Genomic DNA, 26,026 nt, shown 5'->3' with positions numbered 1-26,026 from the left:
AATAATTCAAGCAGCTTTAGCACCGCTTGTTGATAAAATGCAGGAACTTGAGAAACAATTAGGAAGACCAACAACAGTGGCGGTGACAGGAGAGGATAGTGCGCCGAAAAACGTTCTCCAAGTAGTGGAAATGCTACCGCAGCAAGAACGACCTTCATTTTCCGGTGGAAATCAAAACCCCATAAGTTTCTTAGAAGATATAAAAGAATACACTAGAAAAGTGAAACGTACAGATCCATTAATTGTCGTGCGGGAGAATTTGAAAGGGGAAGCAAAAACGTGGGCCAAACTATACAACAAGCGATGGGAAACAATGTTGGATTTCGAAAGAGATTTTTTAGCTACCTATTGGGGAGACATAAAGAAGAATGAGGTTCGCCGTCGTCTTGCAGAAGGGGTATATGATGCCAAGAGAGATATATCCATGCTCACTCATTTCGCGAATTATTGGGATTTAGCGAAAGCATTAAAAATCACAGAGGCACCGTTAAGCGTAGTTGACGAAATTATGAGACATTACCCTAAAGAAGTTCAATCGCTATGGTTTTCAGGGCAGTCAGGAGATGAGATTGTCGCTGCTGAGTTTCTTCGAAAATTAGATACAATGGTTTGCACACCGGAAGAACGGAATACAAAGAAAAGGAGTGGGGAGGAGTTCGCCAAGAAGGACAAATACCGTGACCGTTACCACGCTATAAAGAAGAGAATTCACGCAATAGAGAGTGTGGAAGGAGGCGCTAGCTGCAGCAAGTGTGCCGAAACTACGACATCTTCAAAGGGAGGTTCTACAATAACTACAAGCGGCAAGGAGCTAGTCATCGCGAACAATTCGGGAAACGGCCGAGGGTTGATTCATTAGCCCTCATGAATACGACTCACACAGGGAGAGGGACGCCGGCACCAAAACACAACACTGCATTGAAGATTATGATGAAATGGGGGTGGAATCCAATGAAAGGACTGGGAAGAAATGAACAAGGGATGACTGTTCCAATAAAAGCAGAAAAGAATGTGAGAAGACGAAAGGATGGAGCGGAAGAAACGAGAACGGAAGCGGAAATAGATGTGGAAGTATGTGTCAATTCTTTACAACAAATAACGGATGAATGGAATCAATTGAAAGTGAACGAAGAGAAAACAAGCAGGGAAATTAGTGGGTTCAACAACATTTTCGAAGACAGAGATTATGAGGAAGTAGAAAAGGGTAGCACTTTACCGTTATTACCGGAAGCCAAAGCACAGATAGATAACACGGAAGTTCACTGTTTAATAGATACCGGAAGTCAAATCACGTGCGTTTCTCAAGAGTTTTATGAAAATTATTTAAATGATCAAACAATTTATCCTATTATGCCTGTAACGACTATACAGATTAAAGTAGCGATAGGACACAAAAGTCAGAGAATATCTAGGTTGGTTCTAGTACCGTTGCGATTTGGAGATGTTATAATAAATACGCCGTGTTTAATAATACCAAAGTTAATTAGGCCAATTATATTGGGTATCAACTGGTTAGACGAATATACAGCTGAATTTAAATGTGGAGAGAACAGAAAGTTAAAAATAAAAACAGGAAATGGGAAGAAGGAAATAGAGTTAGTAAATTCATCCGTAATTCATAGGAAACCTAAACAGGAGGTTAGAAATCAAAATTTCACAAGTGGAAAAATAATTAGTATTGAATTAAACCCTGAAATAAATAATACGGCGTGCCTCGAGCGTAGAATAACGACCTTTGTGTCCGAGTTAAATTTAGATTCAAAAGGAAAAGAAGGGTTAGAAAAGATTTTAATTAAACATAAGAATGTATTTATAGACAAACCGGGTCTAACTACTTTGTACACTCACGAAATAAGAATGACGGACGAGACGCCTTTCGTTAAGCGATCCTACCCAGTACCATTTGCTTACAGAGATAAGATTGATGAAAAAATTAGAGAATTGGAGTCATTAGGAATCATCAGTAGAGAGGCCACGCAGTTTTCTAGTCCTCTAACATTTACCTTGAAAAAAGATGGGACGGTTAGGATACTCTTAGATGCTAGATTCTTAAACACCAGAATGCAGGCGGAAGTAGAAAAACCACCATTAACTTCAGAAATTATACAGCGTTTTCATGGTGTAAAATTCATAACCACAATAGATCTAAATTCAGCTTACTTTCAAATACCTATCAGTCCAGAAAGTCGCAAGTATACTGGGTTTGTATACAATGGAAAATCTTACGTATACAAGGTATTACCGCAGGGGTTAAAAACATCAGTAGGGAGTTTTTCAAGAGGAATGGACAAAATTCTAGGACCAGGGGTGAGGGAATTCTGCGCTAATTACTTAGATGATTTAATAATATATACGTGTGGTAGTCAAGAAGATCATTTTGAACATGTAAACGCAGTGCTTGAGAGGTTAAAGGAAGCAAACATGACTTGTAAACTCGAAAAATGTCAATTTTTATTCACAGAAGTACGTATGTTAGGACATATTATAACGCCTTTGGGAGTTCAAATGGATCCGGAAAAGATTGACGCCATAAAAAATTTTCCGGTACCCAAGAAAATAAAACAAGTTAGAGCCTTTCTTGGACTTTGTAATTATTACCGTAGATTCGCGAATAAATATGGGGAAACAACACGGGTTTTGTGCGATTTACTTCAGAAAAATAGAACCTGGCGATGGGGTGACTCAGAACAGCGCGCATTCGAGAGGGTGAAAACATTATTTTTAGAGACAGTTATTTTACATCATCATGACCCAAATAGTACTTATTATTTACAGACAGATAGTTCGGGGTTCGCCATAGGAGGAGAATTATATCAGTTGGATGAGGAAGGGAATCACCACGTTATTGGATTTATTAGCAAAGCTTTAAGAGGACCGGAGTTGAAATGGACCACGTCAGAACAAGAGTTATGGGCGATAATATATGCTTTACATAAATTTGAGACATACTTAAGAGGAGTACACTTAATAATTAGAACGGATCATCAAGCATTGACATTTTTAAAGAGCTGGAAGATGTACAGTGGCCGCCTAACACGGTGGATTTTGTATTTAAATCAATTTAACTTCACTGTAGAGTACGTCAAAGGGAAGGAAAATATAGGGCCTGATATTTTATCTCGTTATTCTTGTGATGCAAAAAATGTACAGGAGGAGAAAAACACGTGCCCAGAGATAGCAGCTTTTGCAGTGAAAGGTAGACAACAGATTCGAAAACACTTAGAAAATATAACTGAACTACAAAAACAAGACACATTTTTGGGAGAAATTTCCGGATATTTGCGCAAGGGAAAATTTGGGCCGCCGACAAAAGATGTTAATAGGTATTTGAAAAATTACAAAAAAATAGGCAAGACTTTATATTACACAACAGGACTAAACAAAACGGTGTTAGCAGTACCACAAGAGTTGACTGAAGAACTAATAAAAATGATACATTTAGAAATTGGACACGGAGGAGTTTTTAAAACAGGGACAGCTTTGGGAGATAGGTATTATTGGCCAGGCATGCACCGAGATATAAAACGCATAGTGAGAGGGTGTCACCTATGTCAGCTGGCGAAGCGCGAAATTCGACCAACTGTAGGGCCGAGTAAATCCATAATTACCAAAGAAGTAGGACAATTAGCTATGGCAGATTTATACGGACCTTTACCGAGAGGAATAGGAGGGGTTAAATTCATTTTCGTGATCCAAGATTCATTCAGTAGATTTGTAAAATTATATAAATTGAGGATAGCAAGTACTAAGACCGTGTTAAATTGTGTAGAGGATTTTAATAAAACAATACAAATAGATGCTTTGTTAACTGACAACGGATCTCAATTTACGTCGAAGAAATGGGAAAACAATTTAAATAGGATGGGCATACGAATCGTACATACTTCAATACGAAATCCCGGACCGAACATAACAGAGCGCGTGAATAAAGAATTAGGTAGAATTTTCCGTATTTATTGTCACGAAAAACATACCAAGTGGGCGGCTTTCCTTAAAGAAATAGAACAAACCTACAATAATTCGATACACTGTTCAACAGGATTCTCACCTAATGAAATAGCTTTTGGGAAATCACCAACTTATAGTTTAGACAGGTATACTCAAGGCTGCGGAAAATCTACGAAAACAATAAATGAAATAAGATTAGCAGCACGGAAAAATTTAGAGAAAAGCGCTGCAAATCGACAGAAATACTATAATCTCAACAAAAGATTAATAACTTATGAGGTTGGGACTCTGGTCAAGTTGAAAAAATTTACACAATCAAACCTACTCAAAAAAGAAATAAAAAAATTCAATCTGCTTTACGATGGACCTTATGTAATTGGGTCAGAAGTTTATAGTAACACGTATACGCTAATTGATCCGGTAACTCGGGAAATAAAAGGAGATTATAGCGCAATTCATTTAGCGAAATATTATACATGTAATAAGGAACGAAAACCGAGTTTAGAGATAGTGGAAATCAACGAATAAAATGCGAAATTTACAAATATTTGAAACTTTAAATAAACAAACGATTGAGAAATACAAATAAAAATATGTTAGGATACGATATAATTTAAGGAGGGAGGGAGAAAGAAAATTACTAAAATATTAGACTATCAGTTTGTTTGTGAGGGGCGGGTCGTCCTTAAGTCTTTAAGGTTGAGTGAACAATTTTTTTTAATAAGCGACAATCATATTCTAATTTACTAATAGAGTAAGAGAAAATTTTTCGATAATATTGATTTTCTAGTTTAGAAAAAAATTTTGTGTGTTAGTGTGTAGGAAAATTTTGTTAGATAAGTAAGAACACAGAAGGAAAGCGTATGGGAGTTATATACCCACAAAAGGAACAAAAAAAATATATATATATATATTATAAATAGGATAGGGTACGTTTTATAAAACAAGATTTTAAATTGACAATGCATAGAGTTAGAACTTTTTTGAAAACTTGAAATAAGGTTATCTATAGATTTAGAGTAGACATTAGGTAAAGATAAAAAGGGAACATTAGAAATTACGATATGGTTAGGTTAAATTTTCAAAAAAAAAAAAAAAATTAAAAGGAAACAGGAACGATGAGAAAATTGGAGGTTAGTTAAGAACATTTATGAAAAAAAAAATTTAGGATGGACAACACCTAGGCTAGAACAACTTGTTTGAATGATCTATGAAAAGACAATTAGAAATTACACAAAAAAAAATTTTAGCGAATAAGAGAAAAAAAAAAAAAAAAAAAAAAAAAAAAAAAACAAAATGCTGGAAAAGTTTAAATGAAACATGTATACCACTGATTGTCGGATTGGGTGAGGTCGTGCAAAGATATACATTTCACAAAAATATAATACTTACAAAACCAAAACAAACAATTATTTGCACACCAAGAGACCACCCGCCCTTCAGTTGGTCAATAGACCGCGAGATTGCAAACAATCTTTATATGAATCATTGTGAGGGAGGTCTTAGTCCAACCAGGTTGAGGACCACCTAAACACGCGAGTCGAGGGGCGTGTTTTTTTTCCCAGAAAAAAAAGAGATTAATTTTGAGTTTATCAAAATTAGAGAAAATTCCATAAAATAAAATCTACGCGAAAAAAAAAATAGAAAATACAATGTGATTCAAAGTCAAGGTTGTTAACAATCCAAACAGAATGAAAAGATAAAAAGGGAATGACAGAATGGAAGGAGAGATAGGGAATAACAGAATGAGGGGGGGGAGAAAGGAAATAACAGAATGGAAAGAGAGATAGGGAATAACAGAATGAGGGGGGGGGAGAAAGGAAATAACAGAATGGAGAGAGAGATAGGGAATGATAGAGTGAGGTAGAGAAAGGAAATAACAGAATGGAAAGAGAGATAGGGAATAACAGAACGAAGGGGGGAGAAAAGCTAGACTACATTTTGAACACAATTTCGATGTCTAAAGTAGTATACAACGTTAGCCACAGCAAATTGAGTTCAGAGGGGGGAACTGTGATGAAAGGCTTTAAATCACAGTGAGAGAAAAACAGATAAACCATAGCTGCAAGAAAATATGCAAATTATTTATGAAAACGGACATGCTAACGACATCTGGCGGAGAAAGAATTGATCCAGCTTGCTTGCGGTAGGCTCCTGTAATAGTTGAAATTATATCGAGGTTCTAAGACGAAAGCAGAGAGGTCGTAAAATCGTCTAGGACTAGACAGGGCTTCCCCTTTTCTAGGCCTAAAAATAAACAATGAAGGTTGTCAACCAATAGATCTAAACAAAGAGCTATAAAAATTTTGAGTAACCAATCAGTGAACGAAGGGGGGTGTGTCTACGAAAGACAAAGGATTGAACCTTGGACCCGACATTAAAAAAGATAATTAATTGCATTTCCGTTCCCACAAAAATTAGAGGTGAACGCACTATGGCATAAACACTGACGTTCAAGGCGACAAACTCTAGGAAATGTTTACAATAACCGAGACATTTAGGTGATGGCGAACCGTTGAAATCGAGTGCTTTGAAGATTTTACAAATTGAAAAACACACGCACGAAAATGCAATGGAAAATTTATAAACGTGATAGTATAAAAAAGGGGCGGGAAAAGCGAAGGAAAGTTACTGGCGGAATTTCAACTGTAGTGCAATTATTTATGATAGAAGGAGGGTGTCATGTTCGATAAAAATCGTACTAAAGAGAGGAGTGAGTGTTGGAAACAATGGAAATTAATCGTTATCAATTTAAGATGAAACGGACATATTGGTAAATCAATTTTGAATGAAAATCTCGCAAAAAAAATAGACATTTTAGAAAATTGCGGCGACCGAATGGAAGGATAATACAGAGATTTTAGCTGCTACGAAGGTTCTAGGGACGTGAAAATTGAGTATTAGAAGAAGACAGTAAAATTAAACATATATCGATAGATTAGATTCAGGAAAAGTAGACATTTTCATGATTATTAGGTTAGATATATATTAGAGTTACCCAATATTACGGAGGGATCGAACCAAGATAAAAGGTTGGCGGTCTCATGTATATTTTGAAGAATAAACAATCGAAATCCGAACATGATTTTTATTTACGTTAAGGTAATAAACGATTGGAAAAGCGATTAACTTTAACGTTGGTCTTATGAAGTATTTAGATTAGTCAAAAGAGATAAAAATTAATAGGTTTGAAATTAAACTAAATTTACGAGTCTGGTACCAAAATTTTAAACGTAAACAGGTGTCCAGACATATAATTTATGTGAAATCTTGTAAGTGAGGGATGGAGGATGGGGCGGAGATTGGGTCAGGCAATAAAAATGACAGATATCCCAGAGTCTAATTAGGTATATCTCCCATAGAAGTGTGGAAAATTATATATTAATTAATAATAGATGAAGTATGAAATTTTCCTGGAGACCACACACATCGGGAAAAGTGGAGAAAAGATGAAAGAAAGGGTAAAGAACGGAGATAAAGAATAATCCAAGTGGAGAAAAGTGATACAATTCAAATTTATCCGTGAAATAAATAAATACGACTTGGAAAATAACTAGTTAAAGAGTTATGAGAAATGACATAAGAATAAAGAAGAAAATTGTGCAAGAAAACGTCGCGGATAAAAGAAAATCCAAAAGATAAGGAAAAATTCAAATCTGCGGCATTAAGAGAGAAAGTACTGGTGAAAATGGAAAAGCTCATATAGGTGACAATAAAATTGAGTAGAATTTAGATAAATCGAAATTCTAAACTGCATAGTAGGGATTTCAACATGGATTTAGGTATTTTTCACACGAGATGCGTAAAATTGAGATGTATATATATATTATTGAGGACGGACCTATCGCAAATTGAGAAAAAAAAGGAACACAAAATCATGAGAATTTAACTACATTTTGTATGAACACAGGACAAAGGAAGCTTGGGCGATTAACACAGACTTACCCAATTCGGACCCTATCGACTTAGATTTGTGAGATAAAAACTAACTACCGCCCAGAGCCGGAAAGCAGAACATCTTATGGGAGCACATTCGATATTGATGGAAGGGGTGTTTGGATTTACGAGTTGATAGGAGATAGAATTAAGCATCAAGAGACATTCAGATACGTCTTTTGGAACCTGAGAGGGGTATAAAAGATGGAACTCATCAGTCAGGAGGCAGTCGCGCCGAGGGTTTGAAAAGTTGTTACATGGCAGTACTACGTCTATTGGTAAAATTCTAGTGAAATAATCTAAGTGTTAAATTCTGAACAAGTACCTGGACTTAGAAAGTTTTGTAAGAAGTCTTAAATTCAGTTTCTAAATTCTGAAAACCCCACCAGTGAAGTTTTGTTAGATCAGTTTAATTTGGTTAAACAGTGGAAATAAATATAATTTAAACTCAGTGCTTAAAAGTGTTAAGTGAAGTGCAAAAAGTGAATTGTGAATTAATTAAAAATTTAAAAATAATTATTTCATTCAAAGTGAAAACATTCAAATTAAATTTAAGAGTTTGTTATCGTTAATCTAAAGTGAACGTGATCGCGTATTGATATTTAAAAATAGATTATAATTTAACGTCAATTTGGTTAAAAAATAATAATAATAGTAATAAATACTTCATCTTAGGTTAAAAGAAACACAAAAACAAAAAAAAAGGATTCGATAATAATAAACGTTTAAACCTTTGTTCTAAAATTAATAGTAAGAGGAAAAAATTTTAATTTATTAAGAAGTTAATTAAAAGTTTGCACAATTCGGAATAAATTTTCTTATCAATTTATATAAAAAGAAATTTAGAATTAATAAATTGTTCAATTAAAATCCATCGTGCGTATAGCGACAGTTTAAAAGTGTTTGTCGTTTTAACCGGAATTTTAATCATCAGTCTATCATTTCGAAAAAGAATTTGAAACAGCTATCATTCAAAAGCCTAAACTAGAAAGGTGTTATTAAATCAACGGGTTTTCTGAATTAGGATTTCGTTCGGAAGAAAAATTAAATATCAGCTAATTTATACGATTCAAGCGAGAATAAAATATTAAATAGGAATAAATAGTCGAAAAGATTTATTTTGAAATTAGTTGAAAAATACAATTAATTAGGTAGGATTTCTTCATCAAGGTTGTTGTGTACTACCCGACCGGAAATACCTTGACGTGGGTGAGTTTTCCTTTTATAAATAATTTTCAGGTCCCAGGAGACACAGAAGGGCTGTGAAGTGGAAGTATATCAATTGAATATTAAATTAAAACAACAAAACAAAGAATTACACATTAATATATGTATATTGTATATTTGTATATATATTTATAAATATAAAATAAAATATTGTATATAAAGAATATATATATGAGTAATGTAATTATATATATGTATTTTATTTATTAATCGAAACATCGAAATGGTAGCGATTTTTAATACCTACCCGAGGACATATCTATATTATTGGAAAAGAAAATATGTATTTATTAATATTCCAGACTATGTAGAATCATATATTTTATATTTATTTATTAATATATGTACTCTTTTTTAACATATTTTGACAATAGAGATATGTGTACATATATATATATTTATATTATTTTCACTTAACTTCTAGTAAATTTACTAAATTCGGAAAATGAAATATATAGTTTAACTTCAATAAAGGATTTAAAAATATTTTAATTAATAGTGCACAATAAAAGTTAAGAGGCACAAATGACTTCTAAGGAATTTTAAAATAAACAAATCTCACATTTAGGTTAGTGTGTCAGGAGATGTTTATATTATTTGTTTACAAAACAAAGGATCACTGGAGAATTGGGTCAACCGCATAGTTTGAAAACGACCTTGGCCATAATTAGTTAGTCACAAAGGATTTTATTAATTACCCGAAACAGCTGGAAGATGCGTGTTCTCAAATACTTATCAATCACAAACGACAATTGAAAAATCACGGGTTAGCCAGATTTATATCGAAATATTACATGAAACATTTAAATATCATTGATTAGATAGTCGCATAGATTTTTATTAGTTATCTGAACCAGCTGGAAGCTGCGTGCGCTCAAATACCTATCAATCACAAACGACAATTGAAAAATCACGGGTTAGGAAGATTTATATCGAATAATTATACGAAACATTTGAATTTTATTGATTGGGTGCTCATACAAAACCCCATCAGTTGCCTGAGATATTTGAGGGTCGAGTACTCTCTAATGTGGCAATCAACCACTTGAAACAATTGGAAAATCACGGGATAGGATGAACAAAAATTAATGTTGAACCCTGGAGGTAAAATTTAAAACAAATACAGTTCATCAATAGGAGGCAGTGGTCGCTCCTATAACAAGACCATTAACCAAATCCAATAGAGATGGCGATTCTCTTAAATAAAAACGTCAAAACCAAACAAACAAAAGCCTGGAGTTCGATAGCTCTCCAAAACAAACTATCAAATATGATCTTATTTTACTAGTATTTATTAGTATCACCTTATTAGTACGTATATATTCGGTTACCAGACCTAGAGCTTCGCAGAGTTCTTGGCGCGAGATCCGAGCTCGGGATGCGAGGTAGATAGCCTCGTATTGCGAGTTATAAGCCTTTCCCAAACTGTATGTATACATATATTTATTCGTATGTACTGTTTACTGGAGGATGCGGACCTGCATACAGCTTGCATTTTAGGTCTAATAGACCACTATCGCATCTTCTCTTAAACGTGGAATGAGGATTCACGACCCGTAAGTCCACACCAACCGTGAGTATATGATTGTATATAGGACGAAACCGGTTCGCCCTAAGTAAATTGTAGTCCAAGGAGGGGTCGGAATTTGGGGGTATCGAGACCCGAGGGGAAACTTGAAGGCTGCACATGATGACGTGGGAGGCTTTTTGGGACGAGATAACTTAGGTATCAATCAAAGAGCCGTGTCAAAGGATTGTGCAAATTTCTTGTTGACTCACGATCATCTCGTTTACTTGCAGGAGGATTTGGAGCCAAATTATGCCAGCAAATGGGCTATTCCGAGTTCGTCAAATATGCAATTAACTAATTACATTAACCTACTAAATCAATCTTTACATGTACCTTATAGCAGCAGAATCATAAAGGAGTGGCGCCCCACAGACACAAGAGTTTACCAAAATCAAATTTACTAACAATTAACCATTTGAGTTATATCAAATTACCTGTCCAAATAAACATGTATAATATCTTTTAGCAGCGTTTAACTACGATTTTGTTAGGGTGCAGGGAATCAGAATAATTACAATAGGAAAGTTAGCTCATTCAGGGAATTCATTTAAGTCTAGGTTTGCAAAGGAAAAACCAATTAAATTGTGAAACTCAACACCTCGATCAGAACCAAGGGGGTTACCACAAAATGAAGGTAATTAAAATCCTATATCATAAATCAAAAAATTACACAACGTTTGATGGAATTTAATTACAATATAAATACGAAAATTATTTGCGTTCAAGTTCGTAAATAACGTATTAATTAGTTGAGTACATATGTCTATGAAGATATATAGTACAAGAGAGCTTTAAGTAGCTTTCTGTAGATATCAAAGAAAAGGGTCCAATTTTCATGGAGGCTTATGTGTTGTAGGGGAGGAATTTTCCATCCCTGCGAACACATATGCAAAGCCTTAGAAAAAAAAATTAAACATCGATCATAGCCAAGAGAGAAGAAAATTCTATATTGTTTTAAACAAAAAAAAAAAAAAAAAAGAAATATTTAAAATTACTCTCACACCCAAAAAGGTGAAACATTACATGCTGTTACAAAATTATATATTGAATCGCCAACAATGCACAAAAATTGGAACATATTTGAGCAATTTTGATTTAGTAAAACATGGTGTACCACAAGGAACTGTATTGGGGCCGTTACTCTTTCTAATATATATAAATGACTTATGTAATATTAAAATACCTGGTAAAATTTTCTCATTTGCTGACGATACTGCAATAACAGTCCAAGGAAAATCATGGGAAGATACTACTAATAAAGCTAACAAATGTATTACTATTGTCAAAGAGTGGCTAGATAGAAACCTACTTACCCTAAATTATGATAAAACTATTTGTATTCCTTTCTATAACACACAGAAGTCGGCTCCTAAAACCAATCTTAATTTGAAGTTTCATAACGTAAATTGTAACCCAAACACATTCTGTAACTGTGAGGAGATGAAATCTGGAAAACTTATTAAGTATTTAGGTGTAACTATAGATTGTCAACTTAAATGGACCAGCCATATTGAAAAAACTGTTAACAAATTGAGATACCTAAAATATATTTTTAAAAGAATGAGTAATGTAGTAAATATAAAAACCATGAAACTAGTTTATGACTCACTAGTTCATTCATCTCTTTCCTATGGAATAATTGGCTGGGGCGGAACTTTCAACAATCATGTAAAACCACTAGAAATTGCACAAAAATCAATTATTAAGATAATGTACCAAAAGACTAAATCCTATCCCTCTAAACAATTGTTCCAAGAAACTGAAATTTTGGACCTTAAGCAGACTTATAGTGCTCAATGTCTTAAATTTATTTATACGCGACCAAACAACTTTATTAAAAATTCAAATCGTGCCAGCCAACGACATGGCGCTTGTGAATATGCTGTGCCTCACTGCAAAACCAGGCTGGCCCAAAGGCATATTAGTTTTATTGCTCCAAAAATGTATAATTCTTTATGTACAACCTTTAAAAGTGACACATGTGTAAACCTTCAATCTTTTAAAAAGTACATCAAATCTTGGCTAAAAAACACTGAACTAGATATTTTTTTCTTATAAGTTTTAGCAAAGCTATCTGTAACATTTATATCAATGTATACATTATTTTTTATTATTTCACATACATACAAAACAGCGGATATATTTTATTGTTTGTAATGCTTTGTCTGCTAATTCACTTTTTAAGATGTCTTCAAAAACTAGTATTTACCTTATTTTTTGTGTTATTTTAAAACTTTTACATGTTACATGATTTAGTTTCTTGTATTGTATCTCTACAGTAACTCTTTTAAAATAACTTAAATTTATATTTAATATTGTATCTTCACTTAAACCATAGAAATAAGATAAAAATACTTATAATACCCACACTCAGGCTTCGCCTTCGTGGGATTTTTTTTTAATTATGTACATTTATTTCAATATTTTTTATACATTTTTCAATATTTTATGTAACCATGTATGTATAAAAAAAAATTCAATAAAAAAAAAAAAATAAAAAAAAAAAAAAATATTGAGACAAAATAAAATCGTGCTTTTTTTTTTTTTTTTTATAGTGAATACCTCACAAGAGTCCCAACTGCTCCCGTCTGGAGCCAGTGAGACTATGGCATCCCCAATTGGGGGATGTTGTGAGGCTGAAGGTAAGTGGGGAAGGGAAAGAGGAAGGTGGGGAAGTACCTGGCTATTCAGATCTAGTCACTAAACACGGCTTTTTTAGCCGTGTTTAGTGACGTGCTGGACTTTGATGAACAATATAACTGATGTGCAGCCTGTCGTGTATTTCCACTTGTATGTAATCAAAATTCTTCCAGTTGACAATGATATTGCTCTAGGCTGGCCAACGTTCTGTCTATCCAAACTTTCTTTATACTAACACAAAGTGATTTAAAATAAAAGTAACATTATTTGACTATTTTCAATCAATCGAGAGGGGGATGTGCCCCCCACCATCTTCCCCTGGGGGAGCCCATGTGAACAACGCTTGTAATGGAAAGAGAGGACAATAGTATCGTCAGTAACAATAACACGGTATTTCAATACTTGCAAAGCGTGTACAAATGAATTATTACTTTTTTTGTTTTTTTTTTTTTAAATGTTCGTAATTTTTTGTTTTAAACAAGTAAATATATCGGCGGATTATAGTAATTATCGAGCGGCGGATTTCTGATTACTGTATTCATTGTTTAAACCCATGTTGCAGAGGGTTGCATAAATAAGCATTGAAATTACTTCTCATCAGAAAAAAAAACGATGAGCCTTTTTTTGTATTCACTTCAATTGTATTGTGAGAATGTAAATATTTAGAGGAATTGTATATTATTACAGATTCTGTTGTTATGTATCATTAATTTTGTTATAATTACTGACAGTACTGTTATTTAGTTTATATGTTTACTGTCCTGATGAAACTTGAGATCAATCGAAACCGGTCAACGTCCATAAATCAAAAAAAGTGGTTTTAAACAAAGTCTTATTTTTCATTTGTACAATTTTTATAAATTAAATTCATTATAATGAAAAGCCACAAAGTGTTTGCTTTCTTTGATAGTTTATAAAAAATCTTTGATTGATGAATATACACATATTATTAAAATTACAAGAGTCATTATCAAAACACCAACACTTACGTGTTACTTTAGTAAATCAACAAAGGTGAAGTATCACTAAATGAGTAGCCTGAAATTTTATCACCGCTCATAAGAACAATAATTTGAAATGAGTTTGAATTTTAACGTTTTTAAGACACTGTACGTAATATGTATTTTTACCTTACCTGGGTTAGCCTTTATTTGTTTGAAATAAATACATGTTATGTTTTCACTTGGAATATTTGTTTTATAAATACAAACAAAGGTCACATAATAAACATAAAATTACATATTCCATAATTGTTACTTTTATTTCTATGAACTTAAACTACTAATGAGCTAATCGTATATGTGTTTATTTAAAAAAATACATTTTTGTTACCTCAATGTCAATCTGCTGCCATCTTCTGGCAACTTCAGTCAATTCCATTTGTCTATGTGTTCGGGGTCCAAATAAGCACGGACATTCCAACACGTGGGTTAAAGCACATAAGGGGGGAGTTCCTGTGAATTTATTGAAGATTACCGCCAAATCTAAAAAAAACAGTTTTTCATAAATAGCTTATTTATGACAGCCTTATAATCAGTGGCAGCTCGTGACTTTTGAGTGTTCTAGAGTACTAATATTACAAAAAATGGCATTATTGATGTAGTTGTAGCTGAAAACGTTTTGTTTTTTTTTTCGAAAATTTGTATTTTTGTATGAATATTTTCAGGAAATATCAGTTTTGCCGCAGAGATTACTTGAAAATCGTCATACAAAAAATTGAATTTTTGAAAAATATGTTTTGTTATATTAGCACTCTAGAACACTCAAGTCACGAGCCGCCACTGCTTATAATTCTGGGGGTAAACGGTCAGCACTAGTAAAGTCTAGAAAGCATGAATTTATTCTACACACCGGTTGAATTATACAGTATAAAACCGATAGTAGAATTCCAAGAAATCCAGTGATGATAAGTGGATAATTTTCAACAGAATAAGACGTTTATCATTGAAAGATATACATGCAAAAAAGTTGTAACCTTATCCACAGAGGAGATCCTGCAGGAATTATGTTATCTTTACTGTGCTGGGGACTTTAATGAAGATTAGTAATCAAACCTGGATCTTGTGATAAGAATCAAACGGTCAGTATGGGGAACGAAGAAAAAAATCTGCAACATTAAGTACGCCAACAGATCAAATGAGCTAGCGACACAAAGAGAACTGCTGACCTCGGATGATTGCGAGCATAAGAGTCTGACACACTGAAGACAATGAAAGAAAACTTATGCCTTAAGCTGGTCGTCTGAATGCAGCAGAAGACGAAGGGTTTTAAAATAAAATTTAACCACATACTTGGAGATGGCACTAAGTTCACGAAGGTTCTCGGCAAGTAGTTCTTAAGAACAAGGAGAGCTTCCAACAGGTCCTTCCGATGTTTCTCGAGCTCCTTGAACGGTGACTTGCGATAACAAATATCCGAGCAGAAATCATTTGATCCTATCAAGATTGTAATGAGCTGGAATAAAAAAATTAAAATGTTGATGAACATAAGAGAAGTTCATAGTATTGCTGTGACATAATCTTATACGACGGTTACACTTTGACTTGATTTAGTAAGTGAAATAAAGGTAATTCATTGTTTTAACCATTAAATACATTTAAACGGTCCACCGGTTACTGAAGAACCGTTTTCTCGAAACATTGTTTATATTCTTCACTGTAAATATATTCGTAATAGCCAAAAAAATCCTTAACTGATCAGTGCTGATCATTCCCGTGGGCGGACCAATTGGAATGTGTTAACATTAACACATTCGCAACCAGGAGCTTTTGTTACAATTAAAATTACATATGATAGATCCGTCCATGAGAGAAAAAAGATAACGGTCACAAGTAGGAATCGAACCAGGGATCTCGTGTCTTACTTGTCACTCGTCGTTAAGACGCTGTCTCGGAAAGACAAGAGATTCCGAGTTCGATTCCTAGGTGTTACCGTTATCTTTTTATTTTCTGTGTCTTGTTCTGTTTCATGTTTCGTTTATATTTATTAGTATTATCTCATTTTTCAATGATATATTACATTGATGGGTATAACCTTAAAAACAAAGTTGTTCCAGTTTTTTTTTAGTTTAAAATAGTCATCAGAGCAAAAAAGTTTGTCGTGTGTTTCTTTATGCTTACTTTCCAATCTCTTTTCATATTAACCCTTCGATCTCTCTTAAGCCTTTTGACTAGTTCTTTAGCCATGTAAATAATATCCGTGGACCTGGCAGCAATCTCCGCGATATTGAACTGCGTGGCTAGATGGTAGCCGTTAGCATCGTCCAATGAATAACCGATGAGGTTCGGATTATACACTTTCAGAATGTTGGGCAGTGTAAGATATTCCCTCCAAGTCCCTTGACCACCTGAAAAACGTCTTCGTAGGTATGAAATACTGTAGTCACAATCACAAGAACAAAAAAATTCCATAACTAGGATAAAATAAAATAATAATAATGAGTTTTTCGGAATGTTTTTTTTATTTGTCTCTGCAAACCATGACACCTCGTATCTCTGAGGTAAAGTGAAGTTAGAACCCTCTCCAACCAAAGTAACGATTAGCTAGGTGTTAAAACAAACGCTAGCGTAAAGAACGCGTAGCATAGGTGGATGTTTACGGCGACGAACGTTTACACTAACACTGTGTAAACATGCTTGTGGCACGTAACCGGTTAACAATATTTTTCAATGTGGAATTTCGCATTTCAATAAATCAATTACTTAAAACTTAAAAACTTAAGACTTATAACATACGACAGATATAAAAATAGGTTCTGTCGATTTTTACATTACCTATAGACCAAGACATGCCTCTATTTTCTGTAAAAACATCTAAAATATTAGATGCAACCGCCCCGTTTCCTGCAGTTATTGAGTCTCCCATAGCTGCAACTATGTCTATGTCTCCTGGTCTTAGGCGGTGGACTGACGTTGGTCTGACTTCAGACCTGGCTCTTGGAAGCTCTTCATTATAAACCTTGCTCGATGTCCACCCTAATTGACTTCTCGTTTTCTTATTGGTCGGTGCGCCTTTTGGTCCAATGAAACGGCAGGGAAATTCCGTTGATGGAGGAACTCTTTCCTGGATTCTCTGAATATTGGAAAATATAGTAATGATTATAAAATCCTCACTGGGTAACAAATTGCAGATTTAACTAACAAGACATTAGGCCGTTTCTCCCCAACGGTATATAGACCGCAAAACGCATCTGTCGTAGCACACACATCTAGTTTCATTAATATTAATATATTCTCTCGTACATGCTCTTCTGTTTTTCTGACTCTACAACACGCCGCGACTAAAGTATTTGAATCGCTTGATCGTGCCATAGATATTCTCTTTATTTTATTTTATTTTTGTTTATTGCAGAAACAAACAGTACATAATTACATAGATGACAATAGTTACAAAGTTATAAAAGTTTGTACAATAATTGGTACCAATGACATGTCGCTGACATATTTACATATGAGGTATATTATACATTTTACGGTTAAGTTACATTTTTAAGTTAAGTTAATTAGTGTGCTGGGGAAGGAGAGAGGTGTGTGTGAGTGTTTGTGTGTGTGTACGTGTGCATGTGTGTCTGTGTGTGGTTTTATGTGTTATGTGGGCGAATTCAATGTGCTAAAAAAGTTTTTCTTAAATAGAGGGAGAGAATCAAAAAATATATCGGTATTTGTGCTTGTTTGAATTGAGTTGAATGTTTGAAGGATACGAGAAATAGGGGAATTGGTTGCAGCGTTTGTATTATTACTAGTTGTGTAAAAAAGGTTGGTGTGTCGAGTTCTTTTAGATGAGGTGTTAAAATTTATTTGGGATAGAAGTTCTGAGCAGTCTATTTCGTTGTGTATTATTTTATGGAGAAATGTCATGTCAGCTACCGTTCGCCTGGATTTCAGGGATTGGAGAGTGCAGATATAATTATTGTTGTATTTATAACCTAGGTACTTAATAAATTTCTTTTGTATGCGCTCTATCTTATTGACATAGTAAGTGTATTTGGGATTCCAGACAGGCGATGCATATTCCAGTGTACTTCTGACTAGTGAGGAATAAAGCATTACTAACGTACGTGGATTTTTAAATAATTTACTCAGACGCAGTATGAAACCTAACATTTTGTAAGATCTAGCAGTGATTGAAGAAATGTGCGTATTAAATATAAGTTTACTATCTACGTAGACTCCAAGGTCCTTACATTCGCTTTTTGAGATCATTTTGATGCTTTTTTTATATTCCTTTCTTCGTTCATTTGCTCTACATATCCAAAAATCTAAGCGTTTCTTTCTTAATCTTGTCTATTAGGCTTACATGAAACAACCTTGCATTCTCTGTAGATCTTTAATTTTTTTACAGTCATACAAAGTCTTACCATACCTCAGAGATCTTTTCCACGGCATTCAGTCTACTACAGATTTATATCGACTTCAAATAGATAAAATACTATTATAAGCTACAAAACAATAAGTTTATGAGATTACTAACTAATTTAAAATATTGAACGATTATTGTAATCGCAATAGGCGAATCAAGAGTGAACTGTAAAAATTAATTGTGAATTTTGAGGTTGACACATCTATGATTGGAGATGGTGAACATGGAGTAAGGAAGGAATCCGACTTACCCTTTGATGTTCTTCAAAGATGTTGATGGATGGTTTCACTCACAGCAGATCTGATTTATTTCACACACAAGTTTCCATAACATTCAGGTTGGATAAGAAAGACACTGAGGAAACCGAATAAATTCACTGCACAGGCTTCTACCCTGAGTTGATATCAATAACAGCACTGATAACAAAGAGATGTTCATCAAACAGGCTTCATCAATAAACTGTCTTGACATTTACTTTTATCGTTATAAAATGTCACACAAAAACGTGGGTACAGTCGGATATTGACAGATACTTGTAGGTAAAATAGGATGGGAAAAATTGCGAGGAAAATGTTAATGGAAGATTAATAGTTGCGTTAACAATTATAATATTACCTAGATAGAAAAGCAAAGCAATTCTTTTTATAATGACTACATATAATAATGAGTGACGACTCATTTCATCTGGGGTTTTTTCCACTCATCCGAAAAAACAGTAGGAAATTATAATTCGGTGTTTAGCGTAAATAACGCCATCAAAAGCAATTAATTTAATGTGACATATTTTTTACATATATCCGGTCAATATGGTTAAATTAGGATTTGGATAGGTTTGCGTGGGTAATTTTTCGTTTTATAAGTCAGAAAGTGGTATTTATATGCTAGCGATTAAATATAATTATCGTTCGAATAACTATTTTGTAAATTTTATGAATCACATAACTAACGTTTTCCCCTATCTATCGTTTTGTTAATATAATTTATGTTTTACAAAAATTACTTACTCACATTACATCGCATGGCTTCCTGTAAAACTTTCGGCTCCCTTGAACTTCTGCCAATGATTTTGGTGCCCATGTCTCTCAAATTGTGAAACCAAGCTAAATCCTGGCGGAGCTGAGCTGAGCAGAGTTCTAATATAAGCATTGTGCTGATGAACTGCCAATGCAATTTACAGATGATCTGAAAAATATAGGATTTTACTGATTAAACTTATTTTACTGATCTCTCTGAATCTCTTCAATTTATTCATATTCCAGTTAAAGACGGGACTTCAGGGCTTTAACGAATGACTTGAAAGGTTGCCTGTCAGTAACTATCAGTAAAACACGAATGTGTTATGGCGATGTCGGAACACGTGTTCATAAAAATTATTATATTCTCGCATTTCGTCATTGTGAACTTATTATCTGAACCAACCCAGGTGCATGACCACGTATTTCGATATATTATGAATGTTCTAAAAGTTTAATAGCAAACGGCATGCTGTCCCGTTTTTTACTGGTTTTTAATAAATCAGCAATACTGTGTAGAAAGTTTTTTGCAATTTGATCAACTTTTTGGGATTCCATTTATATTTTTACTATAACATCCCCAATTGGGGTATGTTGTGAGGCTGAAGCTAGTGGGGAGAGGAAGGAGATCAGGAAAAGGAAGGTGGAGTTTATTCAGATCTGGTCCTCAAACACGGCTAAAGCCATTTAAAGCAACGTTTCAGTTCTGAATGCTGGTCTAACACTAGGGAGATACTGAGAGTATCTTCCACTCTGGAAAGTGCCGCAAGCATACAATATAATATTTATTAAATAATAAATTAGGAAAATTACAAAAAAAATAATAACATTTAAGTTCGCGAACTTCGGCTTGCTAGTCGAGAGCTTTACCCATCCACCACGGAGGCAGTCGAACTCTTGTATGTATATACATGTGTACTAACGTGTGATGTGCAATGCACGTACATAGTGCCTATGACAAAATATGACGTAATATTACAAGAGACAACAATATACCTACCTACTCTTTTCAAAATGAACCTACCTCACGCGAGTGCTTTCATCGTTTGGATTGTGAGTTTGGGAAGTACGGATGATTTTGAACCTTGAATTTTTATTTGCATAAAACTACATTTGAAAAGCATCGTCATAATCGCGTGCTTTGTTACTTCTTTTAAATAGTGTGAACACAATTACTTGCAAGATTTCCCTGACATCAGCTGTCATTGTAGGTATTTTCGGTGCCAGTGGTTCCCAAATTGTGTTTTTAATTGCGACGTAACAATTTCTTTCTCTATTATCAAATCAGTTTGTTTCTATTCCTGCTTTACTTATGACATAGTTCGTTAAGTAACAGCTAATATATAATGTACACGTTCCTATGATCCCAGTACGCAAAAGTTACCATCACAACTTATATATATATCTTACTCAACTCTTGACAAGCCAATATGCCAAATAAAACGTAACAAAATGTAACCAAGTGGGTCTTACGATGACCCCATGCATTTTCTCTCTTATTGGCTTTTAAACTATAGAAATCCCAATTATTCAACATTTATTAATGGTAACTTATATATTTGCGTAAAAATACGCAAAATACTAAAATTATATGTCAAGTATTTAAGCTAATATAAGGAGGATAGTAATTTTGAGTACTACCTACTCCCCCACTTGGCTGAGGGTTAGTTAAGAACCAAAATATTCGAGTGCCTATGAATCAAAAACCACGCTATAAATATTCAATAAATTATATAAAATATAGCTTTAGCGGACAACAATATTCACAAATATATTACGGAAAATAATACAAATTTTAGGTACTCACAAGTATAAAAAGGTCATGGGGGCAATTTAACTGTTTTGTAACATGAGTCAAAATATAGTTGCTAAACTGAAGTTGAAAATGTCGATGGTCAATCCAGAATCATTTGTAGTTGAGTCACTCTGTTGATTCCTGAGCATTCCTGTTAAGAACCAGGATGGATACAGAAATGGGTAGTACATATATTTTTTTTCATGTACAGGTAACGCGTAAACCTCTTTTGTACTTTTTCTATTTCTAGGGTATGGTTTCAGAAAGGGCCCAAATAATGGAGCTATATTCCAGAAAACTTCTAAGTGCTTCATTCAAAAATTGATTGATTTCAATTAATAAGAAAAAAACATCTGGTTTATTTAAATATTAAATTGTTTTGCTTTCTTGAAATTCCTGACAAGGAGTGATTTGTCACACGGAGAAAATTAAGTATTCCTTATTTATTGAGAATCTCTTCAAATTATTGGTAATCCGGTTAAAAACGGAATGGCAGTCCTTTAACAAATGAATTAACAGGTTTCCTGTTAAATCTTGAGTAATTAGTATTCGTTAAAGGCCCTTAACCAATTACCAAAAATTTGAAGAGATTCTTAATATATTATTTTTAAGCAATAATATTAGCCTGAATAAATTTAAAAAATCTTCCGAAAAAAAATGCATGGCGCCGATGGGAAATGAACCCGCAACCTTCTGATTGCCGGTCAGGTGCTCTACCAATTGCGCTATTTGGCGGGTTTTGAACAAGCCGACATTATTCTTAGTGCTATGCATAAATAATCTTGTCTCTTAAACATTTTTTATCATTAAAAATAAATCTCCCTTTTTGTTTCGGCAGACGAATATGAAAGAAAAATAGATTTCTAATAAAATTCTTAACTTCAATGTTTGAGAGCCTCTGCGGTAATGTGATTATGCGTTACGCTCGTTCTTAAGGTTCACGGCTAACTTAAATTTAGAAGAAAGGAATTTGATCGGTTAGTAATACTAAAAAATACTGTTCACATAGTCCAATGTTTTCCATTAATGCCACTAGCATTGTTAATATACTATGATAATAATTATTTATTTTTATTTTTAACCCAGGATGTGGGGAGGTTAGTGCAATCCCGAACATTATGCATATTGATAATATAAAAGATAGATAAAAACTATATATAATGGTCCGTAATGACATGAATCTTTGTTCGGTTTATAATAAAAAATTTAAGTATTTGTTTTGATTTCGCTAAAAACCTTTTGGTTCTTGAAAGACTTAAGTATTAAATTTCCTTACACTTTGTCACTTTATCTTTAAAAATTCATACGGGGTGTTGAGGAACGTTTTTGAATTAATTTAATCAGTCATTCCTGACATTATTTGGAGTATTAAATGAAAATGAAATTTTGGTCTCCGGTGACTTCTTTATGTTTTTTTTTCTATCAGAAACATAGAAAATCAGTAAGAATTGGATAGCTAGGGTCGATGTGGAAGAAAAAAAATTTTTTTTTTTTAAATATATTTAAATTTGAAAAAAAAAACATCAAAAAAGTCACCGGCGACAAAAATTTCATTTTCATTTTATACTCCAAATAATGTCAGGAATCACTGGTTAACTTAAGTCAAGCACGTCTCTTAACACCCTGTATATATAGGAATAAAAAAACATTATTTAGTAGATATCGTCGAAAATTGAAAAGTTTTTCACTAATTGATTTTGTTTTTTCGGTGATACAATATAATATTTTACAATATGTCACGCATACAAAACTAAAACAGAATTATAATTATTATTATGATTAATGATTTATTTGCAATATTTTCTCACCTCAGGGCTCACAAGTGACAAAAAAGTGACTCAAAAATAAGTCTATTCATAAAACATTACAAATGATTTTTTACCCGATAGAAAGGTAATGTATTTACAGATTTTAGTAGTAAATCAACACATAAATCGATATATAAACGGGTTTTCACTGAAATAAATATAAATTTTAATTATAAACGCGTTCTTACTAGTCAAAACTAGATTACAGTGAATACTTTTGTTATAACTATATTTTACTGCTGATCAAAAATTAATTTTGGTTAAAACTAGTTTTAACTAGACAAAACGCATTTTCACTATTTTTTATCTAAAACTTAAAATTTGTTTTATCTAAAAATCAAAACATGCCAGTATCAACTAATTCTAACTAGAGAAAATGCGTTCTAACTAACAACCCGTTTAGACTGCAACATATACGAGATATATATTACTTCCAAACAGCGGATTTTACAAAATCTTCACATGTTAACTGCTCTTGAAGTATCACTTTTTTAGCCACAACGCATAATATTATAATGAATAAATAATGTTTTATGATACTTTTGATAGCTTCACTTTGTCCTGATTTTCTAACAAAAACCGTATCAAATTCTAATGTATTAAAAGTTTTCTGAAATTAAAATCATTGAACAAAAGATTTCCGGTTATGGCATTCCGAACACTGGTTACAATTCTATCGAATAAAGATAAACCAGATATGATTTGAGATTTTCACGGCCAAAAGAATTATGGTGATTTATTTATGGGGTATCATGCCGTGTTGCGCTACCTTCTTCTTAGGCCAACATTTCGGACAGCATTACAGGGTCCATCACCAGGGCAGATTTGTCCATACAGTTTCCATATAGTGTCCATACAGTTTCCATATAGTGTCCATACAGTTTCCATATAGTGTCCATACAGTTTCCATATAGTGTCCATACAGTTTCCATATAGTGTCCATACAGTTTCCATATAGTGTCCATACAGTTTCCATATAGTGTCCATACAGTTTCCATATAGTGTCCATACAGTTTCCATATAGTGTCCATACAGTTTCCATATAGTGTCCATACAGTTTCCATATAGTGTCCATACAGTTTCCATATAGTGTCCATACAGTTTCCATACAGTGTCGATACAGTGTCCACAATCAGGACACATCTGCCCTGATGATAGAGACTGTAATACTGTCCGAAACGTTTTATAAATAAGAAGGTAGCGCAACACGGCATAATATTCCATAATTAAATCACCATAAAAGATGAACCAGTTAAAAAAATTGTCTTCCGAAGTTAAACCAGAAAAAACTCACCTTCATGTTAATCAAACTTCACAAAATCTTAATCTAACAAAAACTTGTTGACGATTATTTAAGATTACACACAGATTGATTAAACTCTTTTTAAACTCATATTTAGTGCAACTGCTCTCACCAAAAGTTGAAAATCAAATCGGATCGATATATAATACAATAAATTAATAACACAGTACAACATTCAACGAAAAGAAATTTTAAGTTTCCTTGTATAAATAAATCACTCCCCTAATGTAGGCAGTGTTGTTTAAACCGTGTGTGCTATAAGAATGACAAGATAAGCAGTCTAGTTCAAGTATCCGTGGTAATAAGTAATAAGATAGGATAGAATCAACCCGAACAGAGATGAATTGGAATAGAGATGCGTTCCGGGAAATCCCAGGTTTTTTTTGGCAAGAAATGACAGAAACCATTTTTTCTTCGTTTATTTGATTTAAAATAAAGTCACAGGTATACCTTTATAAATACGTGAATAAGAAGAGGTTTTAATAAACTATATATTTTATGACAAACTACATTATTTGGTTTATTGTATTATTAGATGTGTTTTACGGAACGGGTCGATTTTTTAAACTACAAAAAAAAAAGTTTTTTCAATAAAAATGTATGAACGCGTAAAGGAAACAACTTTTGAAAAATAAATTATTATGGCTAAAATTATCTGCGACAGTGTCACATGATTAACTTTTTTGCTTTCTTATAAAATTATTTACAAAATAAATAAAAACCAATTTTGTGCTTGAAATCAAACGTTTCTAGACTCCGTTTGTCAAGCGATTTTGATGCCTATTACCTATAGTATAAGGTATACCAAGAATAAACACATATTTGGCTTGTAGCTTCCTCTTAAGCATCCTTCAACAGTGTTAAGACAAATCTTTAAAAACGACTATTTTTATGATGAGTAATGAAGATAAATAATAAATAATAGCAATGAAGATAAACCAAAATTTTCTTCATAATATCTTATTATTGCAAAGTGAATACTGCACGATAGTACCATCTACTCCTCGACCGCACGGAGCCAGTGAGACTAAGGCATCCCTAATTGGAATATGCTGTGAGGCTTTTCAGATTTGGTCACCAAACATGGCTAAAGCCATTTCAAGCAACGTTTCAATTCTGAATTGTGGTCTTTTGCCAAGAGAGAGTATATTCCAATATGGAACGTATCGCAAATATACCACATTTTATTTGTAATTAATTAATTGTGAAACAACACAAATTTATTTAAAAATGTGTTAATTCTTCTTAATATTACTCTTTTATATTCCCAAAACACTTTTTCAACAGATGCATGAAAGTTAGAATTTTACTCCAATAGGTAAAACAATATAATTATATTAAGGTAGGTGGAATGTAATTAGGTAAAAGTAGGTATACAGGTATTACTTAAATGACAGTAGGTACCCCATAGTTAAAAGAAATACCTAA

The 26,026-nt window shown here is 33.3% G+C and overlaps 1 protein-coding gene across 1 annotated transcript in view; it reads right to left on the bottom strand.

Annotated features, from left to right (window-relative positions):
• The window catches only part of LOC149423050 (phospholipase B1, membrane-associated-like), a 34,476-nt gene extending 13,578 nt beyond the window's left edge, over nucleotides 1-20,898 (bottom strand). Inside the window, exons 1-6 of the mRNA XM_089633039.1 lie at nucleotides 20,869-20,898; nucleotides 19,688-19,861; nucleotides 17,095-17,392; nucleotides 16,441-16,667; nucleotides 15,613-15,775; nucleotides 14,654-14,805 (exon numbers count right to left, since the gene is read on the bottom strand). Coding sequence (XP_089489165.1) covers nucleotides 14,654-14,805; nucleotides 15,613-15,775; nucleotides 16,441-16,667; nucleotides 17,095-17,392; nucleotides 19,688-19,861; nucleotides 20,869-20,898 — 1,044 coding nt within the window. The remainder of the gene's footprint in view (nucleotides 1-14,653; nucleotides 14,806-15,612; nucleotides 15,776-16,440; nucleotides 16,668-17,094; nucleotides 17,393-19,687; nucleotides 19,862-20,868) is intronic.
• Between the last annotated feature and the right edge of the window lie 5,128 nt (nucleotides 20,899-26,026).

The sequence above is a fragment of the Hesperophylax consimilis genome, chromosome 6, assembly GCF_061612785.1.
Source record: "Hesperophylax consimilis isolate HC1 chromosome 6, BYU_Hcon_1.0, whole genome shotgun sequence".
Lineage (NCBI taxonomy): Eukaryota > Metazoa > Arthropoda > Insecta > Trichoptera > Limnephilidae > Hesperophylax > Hesperophylax consimilis.
The sequence above is the reverse complement of the archived record's forward strand: the minus strand, read 5'-3'. Positions and strand labels throughout refer to the sequence as shown.